At 34.4% G+C, this 21,682-nt stretch overlaps 1 protein-coding gene across 3 annotated transcripts; it reads right to left on the bottom strand.

Moving 5' to 3' along the window:
* Positions 1–1,574: 1,574 nt before the first annotated feature.
* On the bottom strand, positions 1,575–20,833 carry LOC125650565 (dual specificity mitogen-activated protein kinase kinase 1-like). 3 transcript variants are annotated; one of them, XM_048878959.2, is made up of 11 exons: positions 20,570–20,833; positions 18,832–19,066; positions 15,874–16,020; positions 14,846–14,923; positions 14,627–14,678; positions 12,063–12,187; positions 11,123–11,312; positions 9,633–9,730; positions 8,337–8,398; positions 5,267–5,312; positions 1,575–2,778 (listed from the first exon to the last, which is right to left on the bottom strand). In XM_048878959.2, the coding sequence occupies exons 1-11, from the start codon at positions 20,677–20,679 to the stop codon at positions 2,680–2,682; spliced, it is 1,242 nt and encodes a 413-aa protein (XP_048734916.1). In that variant the 5' UTR covers positions 20,680–20,833; the 3' UTR covers positions 1,575–2,679. The 3 variants fall into 3 exon arrangements, with proteins under 3 accessions (XP_048734916.1, XP_048734918.1, XP_056021504.1); XM_048878961.2 differs by lacking the exon at positions 9,633–9,730 and adding an exon at positions 10,548–10,633 and having other exon boundaries at positions 20,570–20,813; XM_056165529.1 differs by lacking the exons at positions 1,575–2,778; positions 5,267–5,312; positions 8,337–8,398; positions 9,633–9,730 and adding exons at positions 10,038–10,225; positions 10,548–10,633 and having other exon boundaries at positions 20,570–20,813.
* Between the last annotated feature and the right edge of the window lie 849 nt (positions 20,834–21,682).

Here is a 21,682-nt window from a genome sequence, read left to right on the forward strand (position 1 = left end):
AAGGATCTCTGTACGTTGTATTGTGGGCGTAGATCAGTCTTTCACACATGGAGACCAGCTCTATCTCTAAATTGTACTGTACACAGTGTGCAACAATTATTTATTGACCATGTGTTTACTGTGCATGTATGTGAATCACTCGATTTGTTCCCAAGTCGGTACATGTTTAAAATGCCTCATTTTTGTTGTTTGCTTGGGTTTTTTCCTTTTATTAGTATTAAATGTAATAAAATTTTGCACAATTTTTACTTAATTTATATCATGAATATACTGTACAGAGTTGTTTATCAGTAAATTTACTGTGTCAGAAAAGTTTCCATGTCTTGTATCTTAAAGCATGTGCAAGTTTTTACTGGGCAAAAGATTCCCAAACACTAAACCAAACTTCAGAGGTAAAACAATGTCTATCCATTTCCTATCCCCACTACTGGTCCAGGATATTGCCAGTATATCTCCAGTCTCTATTTGCCAGTTTATCTCCAGTCTCTATTTGTCAGTTTATCTCCAGTCTCTATTTGTCAGTTTATCTCCAGTCTCTATTTGCCAGTTTATCTCCAGTCTCTATTTGCCAGTTTATCTCCAGTCTCTATATCTCCAGTCTCTATTTGTCAGTTTATCTCCAGTCTCTATTTGCCAGTTTATCTCCAGTCTCTATTTGTCAGTTTATCTCCAGTCTCTATTTGTCAGTTTATCTCCAGTCTCTATTTGCCAAACGAGCAAATTAGGATCACTAATGTAGCTTTCCACCCGACCAAACAAATACACCCTAGGTCACACAGCCCAAGCTGTGTTTTAAATGTAATACACTATACATTACTTGTAAAGGTCCTGGGGGTGTTCTACACTCGCTTTTTCTATTAGTACTCATATTATTTTCATACTCACTCACCCACTATCCAGTTTACATCTCACTACTGTTGTGGTGCATCGTCTAACTTGTTGGGGTAGGCTACAGTTGGTTGGTTTCTATGTCTGGTCTCCAGGCATTTCAAGAATAAGCAGCAATACTGAAATCGTAACTTTTAACACAAGTGTCTGCTCTAGCTCCAACTCGGACACTTTAGACTGTGTGAGAGTATTGTATTACTCTGCAACTCTGGCAGCTTGTGAATCGCCATTGTCCAATCACAAACGATTGTTCACTGACCCACTACTGCAGCAGAAAATCTGTCTACAACTGCTGCAGGTGAACACCTATACAAACTTAGTCAAGCATATAAAAAAATATTCCTCGTACATGTATATGTGTACACACTTGTGTTTTACAGTACTCTGTGTGACAAAGACACAAATATGTAGTCGGTCATATATTCCTTCACCTTTGAAATTTTGTTGCCTACCTTCATAGCTCAGTGGATCAAGGCAAGTTTAGTCCCGCAGGATTTTTAAAATTTTTCCTTTTTTTTGGGGGGGGGGGGTCAATAATTTTACACCGACTATGACCATTTTTTGACAATAAAATGGGGCAATTTTTCAGATTTTAATACTTAACTTTTATGGTACATAGCTTATTAACAATTGTCAGGTGTGTCATACTGTCTTACATGTATCTACAAAAAAATACAACATTAACATCTGATAAAGAAAATTTTAATTATAAATCTTTAAATGTACATTGTATATAGTTCAACCATTACTAATTTTCAAACAAAGTACAGATACATCGTTTTTTATATTTCACTATGTGATATTTAATACAAAGCTGAGGACAAAATATGTATGCATGATTACCTCCCATGTTCAATGAATATTTGGTCTCATTCAATAGATTTTTATAAAGCATTGAAAACTGTCAAAGGACGTCTATAATTAGTCTTTGAAAATTATTACCAAAAAAAATGGTAAACTGGTGCCCATTGAGATAGCTTGATCTAAAGTCTTTGTGAAGTATATCATTTTTAGACAATAAAAAGTCACAATAAATTTATATATAAAAAAACAACACTATTTCAAACAGTGAGTTGACTCATTTGATTATCATAAATACTTGCATTTTTGCCATAAACACATTTAATCTATTACACAATTACTTACTAAATAGAGTGCATGAAAACTCTGAAAATATCTAAAAACACACTAGTATTGTTAAACATGTAAACCAAAAGTGAAATGATAAACTGTGCTCCTTGAAAATACATAATCATGCATGAAAAGTCACAATGCCTATAAATAAATAAATTACCAACTGGTATGAACACATCATTTATCCTCTAGTTTTATATGGTACTAGCACAATACACACTGTCTATTGATGTCTGTACAGTATTTCATACGCAGCATTTCCTTTGTTTTTCACACTGCCCCCCCCCCCCCCCCCCCCCCCCCCGGTACTGCAACTTGCGTAGGTGGAAATTTTTTAGTAAAAGTAAATTTTTATAGTTTTTCATCACTTTATGCCCATCAATAGATTTTCGTTCAAAAACTTTTCAAATTGCAAACTTACATCTTTTGATACTTACATTACTTTACATGTACTTTTCTAGTGGAGGAAGTGAATTCAAAAGAACGAGAATATTAAACCTATGAAGCCGAATGTGAAGTAGCTAAACAACCACAGGTTGTACAAGATTTATATAACCATGTACACATGGAGGAAAATGGGAGGAAAACCACTCAGATACACAATAAATGCATAATGCTAATCATTGGAATCTGCTGGCCTGGAATGCTGTGTGTTGTCTAGCTGTTCTTTTGCTCGGGTTTGATGTTCATCATCTTACAAACCCAGTTCCCGATGTCCATAACCTCCTCCTCAGACTTCGTCACAAATTGATGGTTCTGTAACAAACACAATTAATTGTCTGTGAGCAAGGTATATGTTCTGGAACTTGGTAGCCTCATCGTCGAATGAGAAATGTCCATGTCAACGCTTTAGAATTTGTATAAAAACAAAATATTTCAAGAACGATTGCAATTATCCCGTGAACTTTTCTTGTGAATAAATAGCAATTATTATAAATGGTCAGTACATAACATGGATATATACACACTGTACCTATGGCATGTCCTTTTCACAACAAAAGGCCCATGGGCCACATTGCTCACCTGAGCAGCAGTTCCTAACAATAAACAAGCTTGAGCAAAACTATCATTATACAAGCAGCTTGGTTCCCAAATTTTTTTCAAAGGTAATGTTTACGATTCATTGATTATCAAACTTAATTATTAAACTTGACTACAAATTCATTAATCATCATATACCCTTGTAGATGGATATGGCCTTTCATACATGTATTAACAAATTTCATCTAAGGATGCTTTGTGCCAAGTTTGGTTCCCTATACATTCACATGTAAAACTCTGACACCCTATTGTGGCCCCCACCCTAACCCCAGGGGTCATGCTTTTTACAAACTTGAATCTCCACTTTGTCAAGAAGCTTTCATGTAAATTTCAGCAGTTTTGGCCCACTGGTTCTTGAGAAGAAGATTTTTTAAATGACCTCACCCTATTTTTAAATTTCTGCGACTATCTCCACTTTGAAGGAGTCCTCATTTGAAAAAGAAAAACACATTTCAATCTCTTTCACCAAAGGACGAATTGTTCCAAGTTTGATTGAAATTGGCCCAGTGGTTCTGGAGAAGATTTTCCTATATATCTGCATGTAAACTTTGATCCCCTAATGTGGCCACACACTACCCTCTGGGGCCATGATCTGAACAAATTTGAATCTACTCTATATCAGGAAGCTTTCAGGTAAATCTCCACTCTTATGACCTGTTGGTTCTTGAGAAGAAGATTTTTAAAGATTTTCTTTATATATTCACATGTATAAATTTCATCCCCTATTATGGCCCCCTAACCCTAACCCTGGGAGGGGGGAGGGTGTCATGATTTTAACAAAATTGAATCTCCACTATGTCAGGAAACTTTCATGTAAATTTCAGCTTTTCTGGCCCACTGGTTCTTGAGAAAAAGATTTTTAAATGACCCCACCCTATTTTTGTGATTATCTTCCCTTTGGAAGGAACATGGCCCTTCATTTGAACAAACTTGAATCCCCTTCACTCAAGGATGCTTTGTGCTGAGTTTGGTTGAAATTAGTGATGTACCGATTGTCGCCGACCTTTAGATTGTCGGTCGCTATAACTGAAACGATGTGAATAATCGATTGTCATTTTGAAAATCGCCGACGTCGGTATTTTTTTTGTTTGTTTTTTTGTTTGATAATACGAATATTCCTGCCGCGACTTATCTAAAATCAAAAATGGCTGACGAAGCTGAATCATCCGATAATATTGAATATTGTTTAACGTTTCTCTTGAGAATCTTTCACACACATGGAGACGTCACCATTGCCAGTAAAGGCCTGCAAAATTTAGGCCTATGCTCGGCGCTTACAGTCTTTGAACAGGGAGGGATCTTTATCGTGCCACACCTGTTGTGACACGGGGCCTCAGACCTTGTCTCTTACAACGAGCAAGGGGTAATGAGGCTCTATTCTAACCCGGATCCCATAAGAACAACAAAAGTCGAGATATCTATACCTATCCCGGGAAAATAAAATCGAAAGTATGGGATTATTAACTTCAAATATCTAATTATGATTTTGGATGTCTCCATATGAGTGAAAAATTCTCGAGGGGAGACGTTAAACAAGATACAATCAATCTAATGATTTTATTCTAAATAACTTAATATCTAGGGTAAAACATAAAGTAAATTTAATATATTTATGCCATAAATTTTTGTAATCATTAAAATTCGATTATTTTTCGATTAATCAATCGAAAAGGTACATTCGATTAATCCGATCATTGATTAATTTTATTTTCCCAATTGCCCATCACTAGTTGAAATTGGCCCAGCAGTTCTTGAGAAGAAGTCGAAAATGTGAAAAGTTTACAACGACGACGACAGACAACGGACAAATTTTGATCAGAAAAGCTCACTTGAGCCTTTGGCTCAGGTGAGCTAAAAATAGCACGAAGCATGGTGAGTAAATATCATATAAAAATATCAAAAAATTATGTGGAAAAACAGATGTGTTACATTTTACGGTCCATTAACATATAATAAATCTTGCAACAGTCATATCTACATTTATTTTCAAAATTCAACAAAGCTTTCTGAAAATATCAGATGCAAAGATACACTGTGGTATATAACACATCCAGATGCCTTGGAAAATAATCAATATAGCGTGAGAGAAAATCTATACGACAGATGTGGTGATAACAGTATACCACCCCCCCCCCCCCTTCCCCCATTACAAGAATGTAATTACCAGACTGTAGTAGAACTGTTACAATCAAAGTGTACAAACCATTAATGATTGAAGATCAGCTCTATCTGATGGCTTCTTTTTCAAGCTACAAATAATACAAGATCTGATCAGTGGCTCATAAACCAATACAAACTAGACATTGTTTTAGTTAAAAACAAATGGCTCCCCAGCTTCCCAAATTTTAAAGTGCACCAATTTACACCCCTCCCCTTAATGTACTCTACTGCATGGTATGGAGGAGAAAGCATGAGTAGGAACATAAACATTATGAACTGCATTTTGTGCATTGAGAAAAAACATAAGAGAAAAGATTCAGCATCGTTGTGACACAAAACTAATGACTGTTACGCTGAAGTACCAGTGGGAAAGTGAACATACCCTGTATATGAAAGCTACAAAACACTCCTCTTAGATCCACAATTAAATTACAGGAAAACATTAGATCCCCTGGTGAGAACAATGTGAGCATCATTAAATGATAATGAAGTATTGCATAAAATTTCAAGGATTATCCAATAAGCTATATAGGAGAAGTGTTTACAAGCTATTTTACATCCTCCATCCCTCTTAAATCCACTACAAAACTATTAGGAAAACAATTGGCAATGAAGCATTATACAAAGTTTCAAGTCTATCCAATAAGCCATATAGGAGAAGTGTTCGTGATTAAGCTATTTTACATCCTCCACCCCTCTTAGATCCATCATAACTTTTCAAAAAATAATTGGATCCTCACATCCCAAAAATATGCACATCTACAAATGGCAATGAAGCATTGTACAAAGTTTCAAATCTATTCAATAAGCCATACAGGAGGAGAAGCATTCACAAGATTGCATTCAAAAGATTTTGTGACCGATAGACGAAAAGAATGTAGGGGGTATGCACTTTAGATCTATACATGCTATCCACACTCCAAGTGTCTGTGGAAAATAATAAGGGTAGCTATCTACAATTACACATCAATAATATTGTACATATTCTTGCAAAGCCATGAAATTTCATGACCATAAAATTAAACGAAACCATAGGATTTATATTTATAAATATGTTCACAGATTAAGTTTTACATAGATGGTATATGTGAACAAAACTATTTAAAAAGAAAAATAGGCTGTGACTGTGTTGAGACACTATGCCTTCAGTGGCAACACTGAAACAAATGAAAGGTCTTGTCACAAGGAATCTACTTACAAAATATGAAATCACTAGCTTACATAGTTCAGGAAATATTGCCTAGATAGACTTTTTTAAAAGTAGACCAAACACCAAGGTCAAGGTCACAACCTTTAGTACCACAAAAGGTCTTGTTACAAGGAATGCACAATGAAATATGAGAGCCCTATTGCTCATTCAAAAGTTATAAGCAAAGTCAAAGTTTCGGACAGACAAGACAAAAACAATATGTATGTCCTCCAATCTTCGATAAGGGGGCATAACAAAAGTTGTCAGAAGACAACATAGCTAGCCAGGACTCTACTTACCTTAACCTCCCCCCCCCCCCCCCCCCCCCTAATTCAAAAGATATATCCAATGGTAAATATTTTATAAAATTAGGTCAAAGACCAAGGTCACTATCTACTAAAAATGAATTATCTATCAAAGCCTTATCCCCCTTGGTTTAAAAACTACAGCAAAGGTTAAAAAGTAGGTCAGTCCAAGGTCAAGGTCACAAGTCTTGCTCGAAGAAATATAAAATTTAACTTGGACTTTTCTTTTATTTGAGCAGTCAAAATTTTACTCGTCATAAGTACAAGCCTTGGACTATGATTGTCATTGGGTAAACAAAAAAAAAGCCTCTTTCATCATTCTTTTTCATAATAATGCCACTTTCCCTCATTAAATATTGTAAAAACTGGCCTGAGAACCAGATAATTAATTTTTTTTAGCCTAAGTTTTGATGCAAGTTTTTTTTATTAAAGAAATCCAGGTCTGGTCACACGGCATCTCTATGTGAAATATCAAAGTGGTACAGTGAAACTTCTCCAAACCGGCCCCTCAGAAAACCGGTTCTCCCTGAATATCGGCCGATTTTCAAAGTCCCGGCAGAAATCTTAACATTTCCTTACAAAGAAAGTCTTACAAAACCGGCCACCCCTGAAAACCGGACATCGGCCACTTTTTAAAGTACATTTGTTAAGAAACATGTGTAATTTACCCTTAACATACAGGCCACTTTTTGAAGACAAGAAAATTTTGGCCAGAGGTTGATCAAGATCATCCAGGTGTGCAAATTGACTGACCAACTGGCCAGGTGGGAAATTATCAACTGGAGGTGTGAAAAACACTAGTGGCCTCTTTAATTTCTATTATTTACCTGTGCTGTCAAGGGTGTTAATTGACACCTAGCTAATCCAAGAAACCCTTCCAAATCCTGCTCAAAATGTCAAAAACAGTTAGGAGCATATTGAATGAATACAGAATAAAACGCCATATTGTTTCACCATACTACCATATGGATATAAGCGGTAGTTAATAAAGAACAAACCCATGACTGTTAATGATAATTATTAAAAGATAGATTAATTTTCTTGGTTTCCATAGACTTAAAATTCCAAAGAAATATTCAAATTACAATTTCATATTTACTACTGTACTTTTGAAAAACGTGAAAACAAAATTGTTAATGACATAAGCGATGAATGTAAACAGAGTTTTTATAGGTAAGAGGAATTCCAATAATAGGCCTCTGTGTTTTCTTTATGTATCCTGTTATAGATTTTCAGTTTAAAATTAGATGATTTCAGGGAGAATATTTCTTGTAATTCATAATTACCTTTAGGTACAAGGGGACTAATTTAATCTCCACCGATAATTGATCATAGATCACCAGATCAAAGTGAACAGTACCTACTTTGTGAATATTGAAATAAAACGTCTATAATTGCTAAATTCTTGGTATATCGGCCATCCCTCTAAACCGGCCGTTTTTTCCGGTCCGAGAGCCGGCCGGTTTAGAGAAGTTTCACTGTATTCCCCTTGGTTCAAAAAATAGAGTTTTCCCCTCAAAGTGTGACACCAACAACTAGAAGAATCTCTAGATTTAGACAGGCACCAGGATTTTTTAAACAACCAAATTACAATTTCCTACATGCCATATCAGTCTTACCATTTCTCCACAAAATCAATGAAGAGGTCAGAGAATTTTCCTTTGGGCAGAGTAGGTGGTGGCTGTAAACAGTAAAAGATCATATTAAACATCTTGTTCCCTGAGCAATACACAACAATCACATCTCTCATTAGTGAAAATCATTTAAATTAAAAATATTAACATGAACTTATAATCTGTTTTTCATTGTAAAACAGTTTTCAAAATGACAGGTACTCTTTAATTCTTGTAAAGTTGGTATTCTTATAAACAAGTTAAGCTTTTCATCAAGTTACAACAGAATGTCATGGCCACTGGTTTTCTCAGAACAAAATTATCACACATACACCGTACTTTAACAATATTTAAGCTTATCAGTGGATCTCATGCATATATTTTCAAAATCTGTGTACCATGTGACTATATTTTACTATAATTCATTATGTTATACATTTGTATATTTAATGCTTTGTCAAAAAATCCCTAAATACACAACATGTACTATTGTTTGTAGTGAATATAGGTTTGCTTGGGTAATTATTTCTATCGGTCAATATGCTTAAAGGTTACAGAGATGCTTTGAGCATGCCAAATTCACTTGTGGTATTTTGGGTGTTTAATCATGAAAAATGCACTTAACAACATGAATAATCATACAAAAAGCACATCCACTGAACTAAAATCAAAAAAAAAAAAAGAAAAAAAGAATCATACACCATCAATCAAAGGATGTTTCAAATTAATAAGAAGTGCTCCATAACTTTTTACGCTGTATTTAATCAGTGTTAATATTCATGAAAGAGAAATAAAAGAACATATTCTTACACTTTTAACAATACTTAAAACCCTAACAAAAAAAACCTTACTTAATAAATGAAATACAAAGAAAATTTTAAATTACTACAGAGAAAACTGAAAAGTTATAGTTTTCCCACAACATTTCCAGCAGAAATATCTTGAAATTTACAGTGCAGTTCAAATATTTTCAATTTACCAAATAATTACATGTATCAAAACATGCTAAGAGAAAACAAGTAGAGAGAAAGGAATTTCGAGGATTACTAGATAACTGCTTTTGTGTTTTAAAAAACCAGACTAAGAAACTGAGTGCATAGGACTCCTCTGTGAGGTTTCAAAGTTTATTTTGTGTACCCTATACTAGGTATGTACCATTCCTGCTGGCTTATGAGTACATTTCCTAGCAAATGGTATTATCAAATCTATAAACTACATTAGTTACAACACTAACAAATCATAATTTCTAACTGTTTTTTACTGTAATGCATCATTTCAAACCATTAATATCCCTACACATACCTCATTAACAATATAATCTAAAAGCTCAAAAATGGCCATGGGTCGAGGGCCATCTGTGCCAGGCGGACCCGGGAAGCTAAAACTATTTCTGTCTGAGCCTAAAATGCATAAAACAAGCACAGAATGATCACAAACTTTTATATTACTGCATAGTCCACTTCCTTGTTGCAAGCGAACTAAAACATTGTTAAAGCCATGTGGAATGAAGACAAATGACTGGAGAAACACACACAGATGTTGACAACATCATGAAGGATGAATGATGCACAATGAATATCAAATGTATTGTACTACAGTGAAAAGGGGTTACTAAATCTTATATCATCTTCTCTTTATTTAATATCATATTCATTTTATCTTCTCTTTATTTAATATTATAGTCATTTTTTTCTCTCATATATATATATATATATATATATATATATATATATATATATATATATATACATACATACATACATAAATATATATATATATATCAATTGTAAATTTGTAAATTAATGAAACCAATTTTTTATTATGTGTCTGGTATTTGCAACATTTGGAATTAGGAAGAATGGATAGGAAAAATCCTTACAACTCAAAATATGGCACTGAAAATAAAGAACAAAATTAAAATATATGAAAAATGGAGAAATATAAAACATAATGAAATGCACACGTTACAATCCAGCAGCTGGTATAAAGCTTGTGTACAGTCTACACTAGGTCTCTTGTTTAAAACAGCACACATTGATTTACAAAAGAAGAAAAATATTGCAATTACAATATTCAAATACAAAACTGGTTATCACATAAAGTGGCGAGATAAGGAAACCTCTCTTCATGGTGTGAGCTACTTTGAACAAGAGAACTGAGAGTGTACTATAGGCAGCATACAGGTAGGTTTTAGTTTTCTTCTTTATCGCATGTTACCTCATTTACAATGTACTCAAGAAGTTCAAAGATGGCCATTGGTAAAGGGCCATCACCTGTAAGAACCTGAAAATCTCCAGGACATCCTGAAAATAGCACACTACAATGATACTCGTGGACAGATCCTAACGACAGGTCAAAGGTTACTAAACTCAGAAGTCTTCTTTTTTTTTTTAACAGATACCAAATTGATGTACAGCACTGGGTCTTTTTCCCCAGAGACTTTGGAAAGAGGCACAGTACATGTATAGAGAAAGTTTAAGTAAAATAATTGATGTCTTAGCTAAATTCACATTGAATTATACACATAAAAAATATGGTGTGTCTGACTAATACATGTATTTTACCATCCAGTCTTTGAGCATGTTCAGTGAGCAAAATCATTGGTTTACACACAAATTCAAATTGTACAACATGTTAGTATCATAATCATTTGCCAATCGCATCCTTATTTCATTTTCTAGAATCTTTAATGAAAACATTCTTTTTAAAAACATTAACATTTTTTATTGAACCATTTAAGATTGCTTTGTTTGATGTTTGTAAAGGCACACAGAATAGTCTCTGTCCCTAACCTTTCAAGGGTTTGCCTGTCCTAGCTGCTTCCAAGTGTTCAGCCATGGCTTCCTCTCCAAATATACTACCCAGATCCTCCGGGGAAGGGGGAGGTATTGGGTAACGGCCAATGGCCATCTCCACCAGGGACAAACCCAGGCTCCAGATGTCTGATTGTACAGAATAGTGGGTGCCCTGTAACCTCTCTGGCTGAAATTAGGTCACACGTATCAACAATATATAGCATACAAATTCAGTGAATTGACCTTGACTCGAGACCTAAAAAGCAATAAGAATCATCCTCACAGGGATGTGACTGAATTCCTCAGAAATCTTAGGAAAACTGGTCAAAAAGGGAGGAAAATACCTCACCCTACCTGGAAAATTATCATTTTCTGCCACTTTAGATCAAACCCAGAGTGTTTCATATTTTCGAAAATTGAGCAAATCAGAGGATTTCCTCTGAAAAGAGGAAAAATCACACCCCTGTCCTCAAGTCCTAAATACTCTTCATGTCATGTTTCATTTCTAGAACAAACTTGAAAGATATTTCTGATATGTGATTATTCATATTGAAATCAATACTTCAACTCTCACTAAAGTCAATCTATTTATAATCAGATCCTAAGATACGTTCACAGTCACTACAATAGGATCTGACATAACCCCATAGGGGGTCACGTCCGCATGACCTTTTGCTTGGAATATTCATGAGAACTACCAGCCAGTCAGACTGCGCCATACAGACAATGATGGCTATTTAGGCGGTTCCTGGCAATTCGTAAACAAGTGTGTGTATTGGGGGGGGGGGGGGGGGGGGGCAATATACATCATGTACAATCTATACACATAGTATACATATATTTCAAATTGGTACAATCTAAACCACATGTGCTGTTATTGAAGCAACAAATTGTTGAGAGAAAGTAACTTTTCCTCGGTATCTGAAAAGGTACATACTGACATATAGGACCGGGTTCCTACGAAGGAATTGGCCATTGAATCAATGAGTTGTCCACTAACTCCAAAATCACAGATCTTTATTTCCCCTCTTGAATTCACTAATATATTGGAAGGTTTGACATCTGCAATAAACAAGACATATACCTCATTAACATGCCATTAACTTAAAATGCATGAATTCTTAATTTTGTTCAAGCCTATTAATGGTGGTGAAATGAACTACTTCTACAATAAGCATTCTGAGAATATTGCATGCCAATACATAGTTCCCTACCAGTCATTAAAATTCTTGGACTGCAACAACATTCAAAGTTCATTATGTAGGTTATGGTAAAGGGGAAACTGGGGAACCAGGAAAGGAAAGGAATGGTTGGAAATAAACTACTATTCAGGTACGAAGACTAGACCAGGAAAAAAGACGAATCTATAATCAGGTTTAGGTCTTTCACCAAGTCAATGAACTGTGAAATGAAAGTGATCATGAATAATTTAGCTACATTTAGCTACATTGCTGTATTACTATGCTAGAAATTGTGTAGTATTTTTATCTACAGAAATAAGAAACGTGGATGTTCATAATTCATGCTATTTTTCTGAGTCCAAGGGCCATAACTTAGTGAAAAATGAAAAGACCGATATGAAATTCGAAATTGATTTGTAACTTGTTATGGCAAAGCAATGTACCAAATATCAAATGAATATCTGCAAGTACAACAAATATAGTCTTGAAAACTGATAATTCATACTATTTTTCTTAGTCCAAGGGCAATAACTTAGTGAAAAATCAATGGACCAAGACAAAATTCAAACTTGGCCTGTAACTTGTTAAAGTAAAACTACATTTATGTACCAAATATCAAATGAATATCTGCAAGCACAACCAAAAAGAGTCTGAAAAACTGATAATCTATGCTATTTTTCTAAGTCCAAGGGCAATAACTTTGTGAAAAATCAACAGACTGAGATGAAATTCAAACTTGATCTGCAACTTGTTATGGCAAAGCAAAATGTACCATATATCAAATGAATATCTGCAAGCACAACAAAAACAGTCCTGAAAACTGATAATTCATGCTATTTTTCTAAATTTAAGGGCCATAACTTAGTGAAAAATCAACAGACTAAGAAGAAATTAAAACTTGATCTGTAACTTGTTATGGCAAAGCAATGTACCCAATTAAAATATCAAACATCTGCAAGAAAAGTGAAAAAAAGTGCAGAAAACTGATTTACCGGACTGACTGACAGACAGTACAAACCTAAAGTCCCCGTAGACTTCGTCAGTAGGGAACTAAAAAGTCAATTGACTTTTCAGAGGGACTTATCAAAATTCAATGAATAAACTAAGAAGAATTGTTTTAGCACACTAAACCCATGTCTCCCCTTCCATTTTCCATAGTTTTTAAAAAACATTTTTTAGGAATCTTTAAAGCGAAAAATTATGTTACATGATAGTCACCAGACACCTATATGTATATGTGATTCTACCAAGGAACAATGTTGTGAACATATGACAGTAAATTAAACTTACCAACATACTAAATATCAAAGGCCTATGTCAAAAGACAAACCAGGCATGGTCCGCAGACAGAAAACAAAGGCCCAAAAATTCTATTATTTGACCTTTACATAAAAGGTTAAGGTCAAAGGTCATCAAAAATGACACACAACACACCATCTTATCATGGTATACCCACATACTAAATATAAAAGGCCTATGTCAAAAGACAAAAAAAGTTATGACTCGGACAAACTTTGTATGAGAAGCGGAAGAAGAAGAATTCACACTAAAACAATATGTCCCCCTTCTGGGAAGGGGAGACATAATTAAAGTTAAATGTGAATGAAAGGGAGATAAAGTTGTTGGTGCAGTTAAAGCCTCAATAAGGTATCAATACATAACAGCATGGTTAACGAATGTCTTGGAATGTTTCGGCATCTTCTTACATCTCTGTTTAATGTATTAGCCACTATTTACATTCACTGAATCTTTACTCTTGTATGGCTTTCATCTACAATACTGAATGCATGCTTGTTGCAAACTAGTTCAATCCGGTTTTTTAAGTACCACCTGTCTGTGTAATCATTACCAAATATGGAGTGTCATCAAGGTCAAAGGGTGCACTGGCTGTTCCGTTTAAAGTATCAAATGGGTCAACCATATATTTTAGTACTTAAATCTAGGTTATATTTTAAAACAATACATAAAAATATAAATTTAAACAATAAAATGTCTTTCTTTATTGTTTCAATGGGTTGATGAAGGTAGCAATCATTGCAGAAAAACTTACATAACCCACTTACGCGGGTTATGAATTTTTTCTGCAATGCTAGCTACATGTACCTTCATCACCCAATGAAACAATAAAGAAAGCATTTTATTGTTTAATTAATTGAGAAGTCAACACCTAAATGAATTCCAAATTTCAAAGATTTCAGATGTGCGACAGCTACTTCAGGATTTAGAACTGCTGAAATCAATAGTTTTAATATCTTTACTTTGAAGAGTGCATAAAACCAATTCATTACAACATGGTTCTCCCAGATCAATTAAAACCTACCTCTGTGCATGATCTGATGTTTTTCTCGAAGATAACTTAATCCCTTTAAAACCTGCAAAATTGATAAGAAACTATCAGATATTATATTCAATAAATAACATTTACTAACAAAAGCTGCAATTCAATTCCCTTTACAGCCAGGTTTTTTTCTTTGTGTAATAAATATTTTCAATATCCCTTCCCTGAATTGCTTGACTCTGTTGCGTAATTGCCACTCACCGCTACAGTTAATTTTCCCAAGATTGGTTCAGGAATCCTACCAGCTTTCTTAAGTATCAGATCCAATGATCCACCATCCTACAAGAAAACTCAGAATAACAATTTTACATTGAAGTTGTCTATTACTGGGAGGAAATTGAAATTTTCTGTCTCATTAAACCCGGTCTAAATTACCTTCATTAAAAAAACCTGGGATAATGGTTGGAGAACTACATCACAAATGATTTTTATTTCAATATCCATTAAATGAATGACTCATAGTTTTGAAAACAACAAAGTATATGCATATTCTAAGAACAGACTATGACACCTATACATATGTACATGTAATTCAAGAACTAAAATACAATATTTCCACAAAAGAAACTTTATGACTGACTCCTCTGAGTTGGTTTAACTTTATTGACAGTGAAACTTCTCTTGTATTAGGAAATTCTTCTGTAACATCATGGCCATGTTAATGCATTCAGGAATTACTCCTCTAACAATGTTTTGTACTTGTTCATGAGAATTTTAGTTTAATACTACATGTATTATATTTGTATACACATGCATTCTTAATACAATGAGAATATTGTTCTTTTGCACTTATTGAATTCTGAATTCTTAAAATGATATTTTGTCCCTAAGAATTTCCTTTAATGTATATTTGTGTGTACATAGGAATCCTGATTATACTTATACATGTTATGTACTTTTAACAAAAGAATTCTTCTAATAAAAAAGTTTGCTCTGGAGTTCAATCATCTTGGTTGTAATTTATAAAAAAAAAAACCCATGAATTTAATTATCAGGAAAAAATGACACATAGAAAAGTGTAAGGCATATTACCATGTCTTTGAGAGGCAGATTTAAACACTCTCTTTGTGTTATGTCGTGTACATGTACTTTCAACTATTTGGTTGCCAATGAAATAAATCAATCAATGAAGTGTTAGGAGTGCCCACCACTCCTCTCTATAATGTACGTAACGGTACACTGACTACTCTCCACCTTATTTTATAAGTATGTAATGATACATGACCTACCATGTACTCCATGCAGATACTAATTTCTCCTTCACTGTAGAAAGCACCATAGAAGCCCACTATAAATGGAGAGTTACACTCATGGAGTACTTTAAGTTCTCGGATTATCTGCTTGCGAACAGCCGGCTTGATTTCTAAATGAATAAGCTGAAACAGAAAAGACAATAAGATAATCTCTCCTGAATTCATTATGTGGATACAGATGTGCCAACTTACCCAGGTGTATGTTGATATTTGCAAAAGCTCATATATGTTAACTGAAACTGCAGACACTTAGTACTACATTATACTATATAGAGTACATTACTGGACTATATGAATTTTGCCAGCCATGCCAAACGGTCTTTGATATACACTGTGGTTGTTTTTTTGGGGGGGCGGGGGGGGGGGGGGGGGATTTTACCTTTAATGATATTAAATGTATTTGCATAGCCATAACAATGTATTAACACATACATATCTAAAGTCCCTTTACAGAAAACTGTTCTTTAAACTTTTTCTATCAACAATGTACATATACATGTATGCAAATAATATTCATTCACAATATATATGCAGAATTATATTCACCTCTTAAATGTTAAAACTCATTTCATATTCATGGGCAATTTTTGAGGATGCAAGGGGTGTGTGTGTGGGGGGGGGGGGGGGGGGGGAGGGGGGGGGGGGGTGTAATCCTTTTCAGATCACAATATTGCAGAACAATTGCATAAATGACTGGCCACTGACTGAACTTTTGAGAAAAATTATACAAGAATATATGAATAGGATTGATACAAATATTACAATGCAGGGAAAACATTCATTTTTTGTCAAAAAGGAAATGTACCCTTTGCTGAAAATGAAGATAACCTTGATAAATCCCGGATCTGCATGAAGGAATAGATGGATGGAATGTTTACACTAGACTGTTATACAACTGGGAGTTTCTCCTCGAGGGGAAATAATATACACTTTATAATAACAGAAGTATCCCTTTCATGTGATTTAATTCACTACTAAATAAAATGCTAGATAATTCCCCACCTGTAACATCAGTTACAGTATCTTCCAACTCACAGCCATTAATTAATATCAACTTCCTTGAACTCTGGCTACACGATTTTCACTGATTTCCCCATATGTTATATTTTACCAGGTGAGTTGACATTAATATGATTACACGAGCACATTGACACATTTACAATGTAGCCCAAGAGAAATATGTAGGAGGTCAAAGTTCTCCAAACAAGACACACACATGGCATTTAAAATATGCAACTATTGACCTACATATACAGATTTTTAAAATCCCAACTGAATTCAATAACATAAAACAAAAATATTCAAATCTTTTTTTGACCATGCAATCAAAATCAATTATTAGAGCCCTTATCATAGCTAATGTAAGTATGGTTCTCGTTAAAAGGTTTCAGTGTAAAACCTTAGTACTTGTAACATTTCATTGGATGTCTATTCTGGGAACAGTAATGAAAAGAAAGCATTAGCTGATTTTCATGTAGAGGGTCCAAGTACAATGGGTAGCTCAATATCTTGACAATTTCTGTACAAGCTTGTAAGAGGTGTATATGCTGCTTGCATGAATAATGCACAAGCAGGGTAGGATCAGTCTGTATTCCTGTTATTATTACAAAGTAATTACCACTGTCAACAGTGACATCACAAAGCAAGAGATCAGCCAATCAATAGCACCGACTGCAGGGTGTTCATTTCCTTATTGATTGCATGTGAAAGTTATCAATACAACATTGCTAATTCAGGTTCTTTCAGGAAATTCAACAGATCTACGCTTAAAGCTATTAGTGTACATAAACTGTTGAATATAGATTCAGGAGTGTTCCCCCATTGTGCTTGTAAATAAAGGAGGTATGCTACACCAGAGAAATTTGATATGGATGAAAAGTGGAGGATATGTACAACAAAATTTTGAAATTGAAACTTTCAAAATTACTTTATTTAGTCAAAAAATGCAGTTTTACATATAGTAGAAAGCAATCTGAAATTTTTTAAAACCATTGCTGGACTCGAACCCACGATCTACAGTTCAGCAGTCGACGTGCTAACCTACTGAGCTTCTCTGAGCTAGCCAATGATTGACGATGTGGTGTACCTCCTAAGTCATATTTTTAATGAAAACAACATTAATTTTTGTATAAAACATATTATCTTCTGTGTTACACTTTGTATATTAAATAATGAACCCAAATGTTTACCATTCGAGAGAGAAATAAGTAGGTAAAATAAAACAGTCTAATCTTCCTGTTTTAAATATTCAATTTGGTAAAACTTTTTTTATGGATAATTCTCCCAAGATTTTCAAATATTCACTTATAGACATACATGTACATAATTATATCTACATTTCCCATGTTTTGTCTTCGATATCCTTATAAATTGTAATGATAGCCATTTTCTCATGAATGTGCTGCAGTTGTACACACTGTGCGTCTGAATCTTGATAAATATAGTACGCCTATTTTAATAGCTGGGAATCTAACACCCTTCATGAAGTATGCTGGCATGATGTGTTGCAATTCATACCTTCATGTATTTTCAAAAATGAAATTTATTTCTCAAAGGAATAATTTGTGACTTTGCTATATCCATAAATAACACAATCTTAAGACATTGAAATCTCTTTTATTGATGAACGGTACTGCAGGGTATTCCTTACCAACTGCAATCAATATTAAATAATGAAGAAATTATTTAAAGGTAAGCCAAACTGATAGGTTAAGTGCATAGTGTGGGTGGTGGGGGATTCCAAATATATATACATGTTCTGGGGGACACAATAATAGATTCACATGCATAATGATATATATGTACCTCATACTTCATGTGAAAAACTATGAGTGTATGAATATTCTTTGACCACTCCAAAATTAACTCACAGATGCATGTTATTTGAAAACATCATGTGTCACTTTATACAGAGAACAAAAATAAATGCTTTACCTTTCTAGCCATGATGATCCCCGAGGGTTTGTGAATGACCTTCATGACAACACCCCCATTTCCTGCCCCAAGTTCCCCAAGCTTCTCAAAATCGTTTTCCTGGGTCAACTCCCCGACTTGTTCTTTCTGGGTGAGGAATGTTTCTAGCCTCTCTCTCTGTTGTTCATTGATGTCCATTTCTTTTACCCTCTGTTGTAAATCCTGTAGGTCTATGCCACTGATTTCTGTGGGTTTACTGTAATTAGATACATGTATATCCTACATACACCTATGAACTGTCTGTCACAATCATAATACATAATTATGCTCACACACGGGATTGTCAAATCAAGTCTGTTCATTTGAATCCAATTTTATTGCTATCCTTGATTGTTTAAATATATAAAGGAACATAACCATCAGTATAACATAGCACTTAACCAAGGAAGAGAGCATGTATATATTAAATGTATACTACTACATATGTACCCTGTTTGTGCATTTAGACCTTCTCATCTTATTCATCTTATCTATTAGATGTATTTATCACAGGCTTCTTATTTCCTTCAAACCAATTCTAACCTCTACCAGTACAGCTTCCTCATGCTGTGTTCATAGTAAATCAATTCCATATATCACATTCAAAGTGCTATACATGCACAACCTACTTGGTTGAACGATGATTCAATATATATACTACTTATACAATATCATATACTTAATACATGTGTACCAAATTATATACTTAACATATTCATAAAACAAAAATGTTGAGATAAATATTCAAAAAGGGGAGGTTCTTTGCTGAATTTTATTATTCGCAGTTACTACTCAAAAATATTTTACAAACAGAAGGAATACTACCCAGGCAACTGCACAAGTCTGGCTGATCAAAAACTTAAACATATAACATGTTCAGGTATTGCATATTGTCTTATTTTCACTATCTTCATGTGATTGATTGATTGTGATGTCACCATTCCTGTTGAAGGGCTGCAAAATTTAGGCCTATGCTAGACTTTTACGGCCTTTGAGCAGAGAGAGATCTTTATCATGCCACAACTGCTGTGACACAGGGCCTCAGTTTTTGCGGTCCCATCTGAAGGACCGCCCCACTTAGTTGCCTCTTACGACAAGCAAGGGGTACTGAGGAACTATTCTAACCTAGGTCCATTTTCACTTGAGACCCAAACCATGAAATGTTATGAATATCACTTTTATAAACATTGCACATTGAAATATTAACATTAATGTATGCTGTACGCCCAAGAGGGCCTTAATTTGAAAATAAATCATAGAGACTATAGACATAGTTATAACAAAAAATAAGTTCTTAAAACCACTGTGTGAAAATAAATGTGACACAAAACTCCTGCCTCTTTCAATATTTTATGGTTTGAGAGTAAGGCCTAATTGAAATTCAATGAAATTAATTCACTGACACCAACTAATTATAGCCACACAGTTCCAATACTGAGTCAACTTTCCATACCAATAATGTAAAAAGAAAGTCTGAATAAAAACATAATGGTCACACATATATCATGTAATCTGACTGTGACTAATTATATTGACCACATGGTCAATAACTGCCATGCTATGCCCTTGCCACGATAAAAAATGCCGGAAAATACAAAAAAAGCAAATTAATGCAAAACAATATTGCTACAATTTATTTCCCTACTACTGAAGAACATATTTTAATGCAAATTACTACAGCATACTTCTTGATACACAGTAAAATTTGAAATAAACGTACTCGAGTTGGTCCCCTGCAGGCCCAGAGGCAGGGGGGGTTGTGTTCTCTCCTCCCGGTAGAGTAAGTCCTTTCATATTCTTCTTCATCTTTGATGTGGCAGAGAAGTTCATTTAATTAAATGTGCGCATTTAATGAGGAATGTGTTGAAGAGCAGCTTAAAGCACACCTACACTAATAACATTTTGACATATCGGCTCCCTAATTTTCATTCTCATATAATATAACCGGATGTGACGTATTTGAAAAAATGCTAACACATTCGATGTGAACCAGAAATTTCCGATTTGAGTTATCTGCCCTTTTGCACGAGTAAAACAAGGAATAGTCCATAGCATGCTTTTGAAAGAAGTTTTACTATGTGGTAACAAAAGAGGGGAGGGGGGCTTGATATGGGAAAAAAAAACCCTTATACATTTAATATGGCACGAGGCACGTTGAACTTTTAATTTTTTTTTATCATTATTTTTATTATTTTGAAACTATATATATATGCATTTAGGGGGGATTGAATAAACTTATTTCATTATCATTATTAAATAATATGAAAATAATTTATGTGCATTTTCAAAAAAACCCATTGATTTCCATTTCCATTAGTGCTAATTACCCTCTCACCTGGACATATAATATACCAAGAGAGAATAGAATTTGTAAGTTATCATGCCAAGAAATCCCGTCCGGTCTGAATTCGTTGGCTTCAATAGGGCCATATTACATGCTGATTAATAGTAGCCGTCGCTTATCTCTTAATTGCGGTCACTGATTTATAACGGTTTTTCTATACCGGAGATTTTGCTAAGAATTTCTTGGCATGGTAAACGAGTACGGTATAGCCGAGTTTGGAACGGAAAATTTGAAAGGGTGGGGTGGGGGGGGGGTAGTAAAAATAATTTTAAAAATATGAACTACTGTATCAATACACATTCTGCAGACAGAAAGGTATATTCAATATTCTACAAAATATGCCGGCATCGGGATCGTTCGTCTAATGTGTAAAGGTATCACACCGGTAATTGTCCAATCAAAATGAACTTAAAATGAACCTAGTCAATGGTAGTTCCATATATTTAAAAGAATGATTTTTTTCCCCTGCGCGATTCTTCTCATTTCCTC

This window comes from Ostrea edulis, chromosome 5 (assembly GCF_947568905.1).
Source record: "Ostrea edulis chromosome 5, xbOstEdul1.1, whole genome shotgun sequence".
Taxonomy (NCBI): domain Eukaryota; kingdom Metazoa; phylum Mollusca; class Bivalvia; order Ostreida; family Ostreidae; genus Ostrea; species Ostrea edulis.

Excerpts from the sequence above, each read along its gene's own strand:
- LOC125650565 (XM_048878959.2), bottom strand. The coding sequence starts at position 20,679 with ATGAACTTCTCTGCCACATCAAAGATGAAGAAGAATATGAAAGGACTT. Across the intron at positions 19,067-20,569 it reads CCTGCAGGGGACCAACTCGA|TAAACCCACAGAAATCAGTG; the intron begins GTACGTTTATTT and ends ATCTAATTACAG. Across the intron at positions 2,779-5,266 it reads CTGATCTTCAATCATTAATG|AACCATCAATTTGTGACGAA; the intron begins GTTTGTACACTT and ends TGTTTGTTACAG.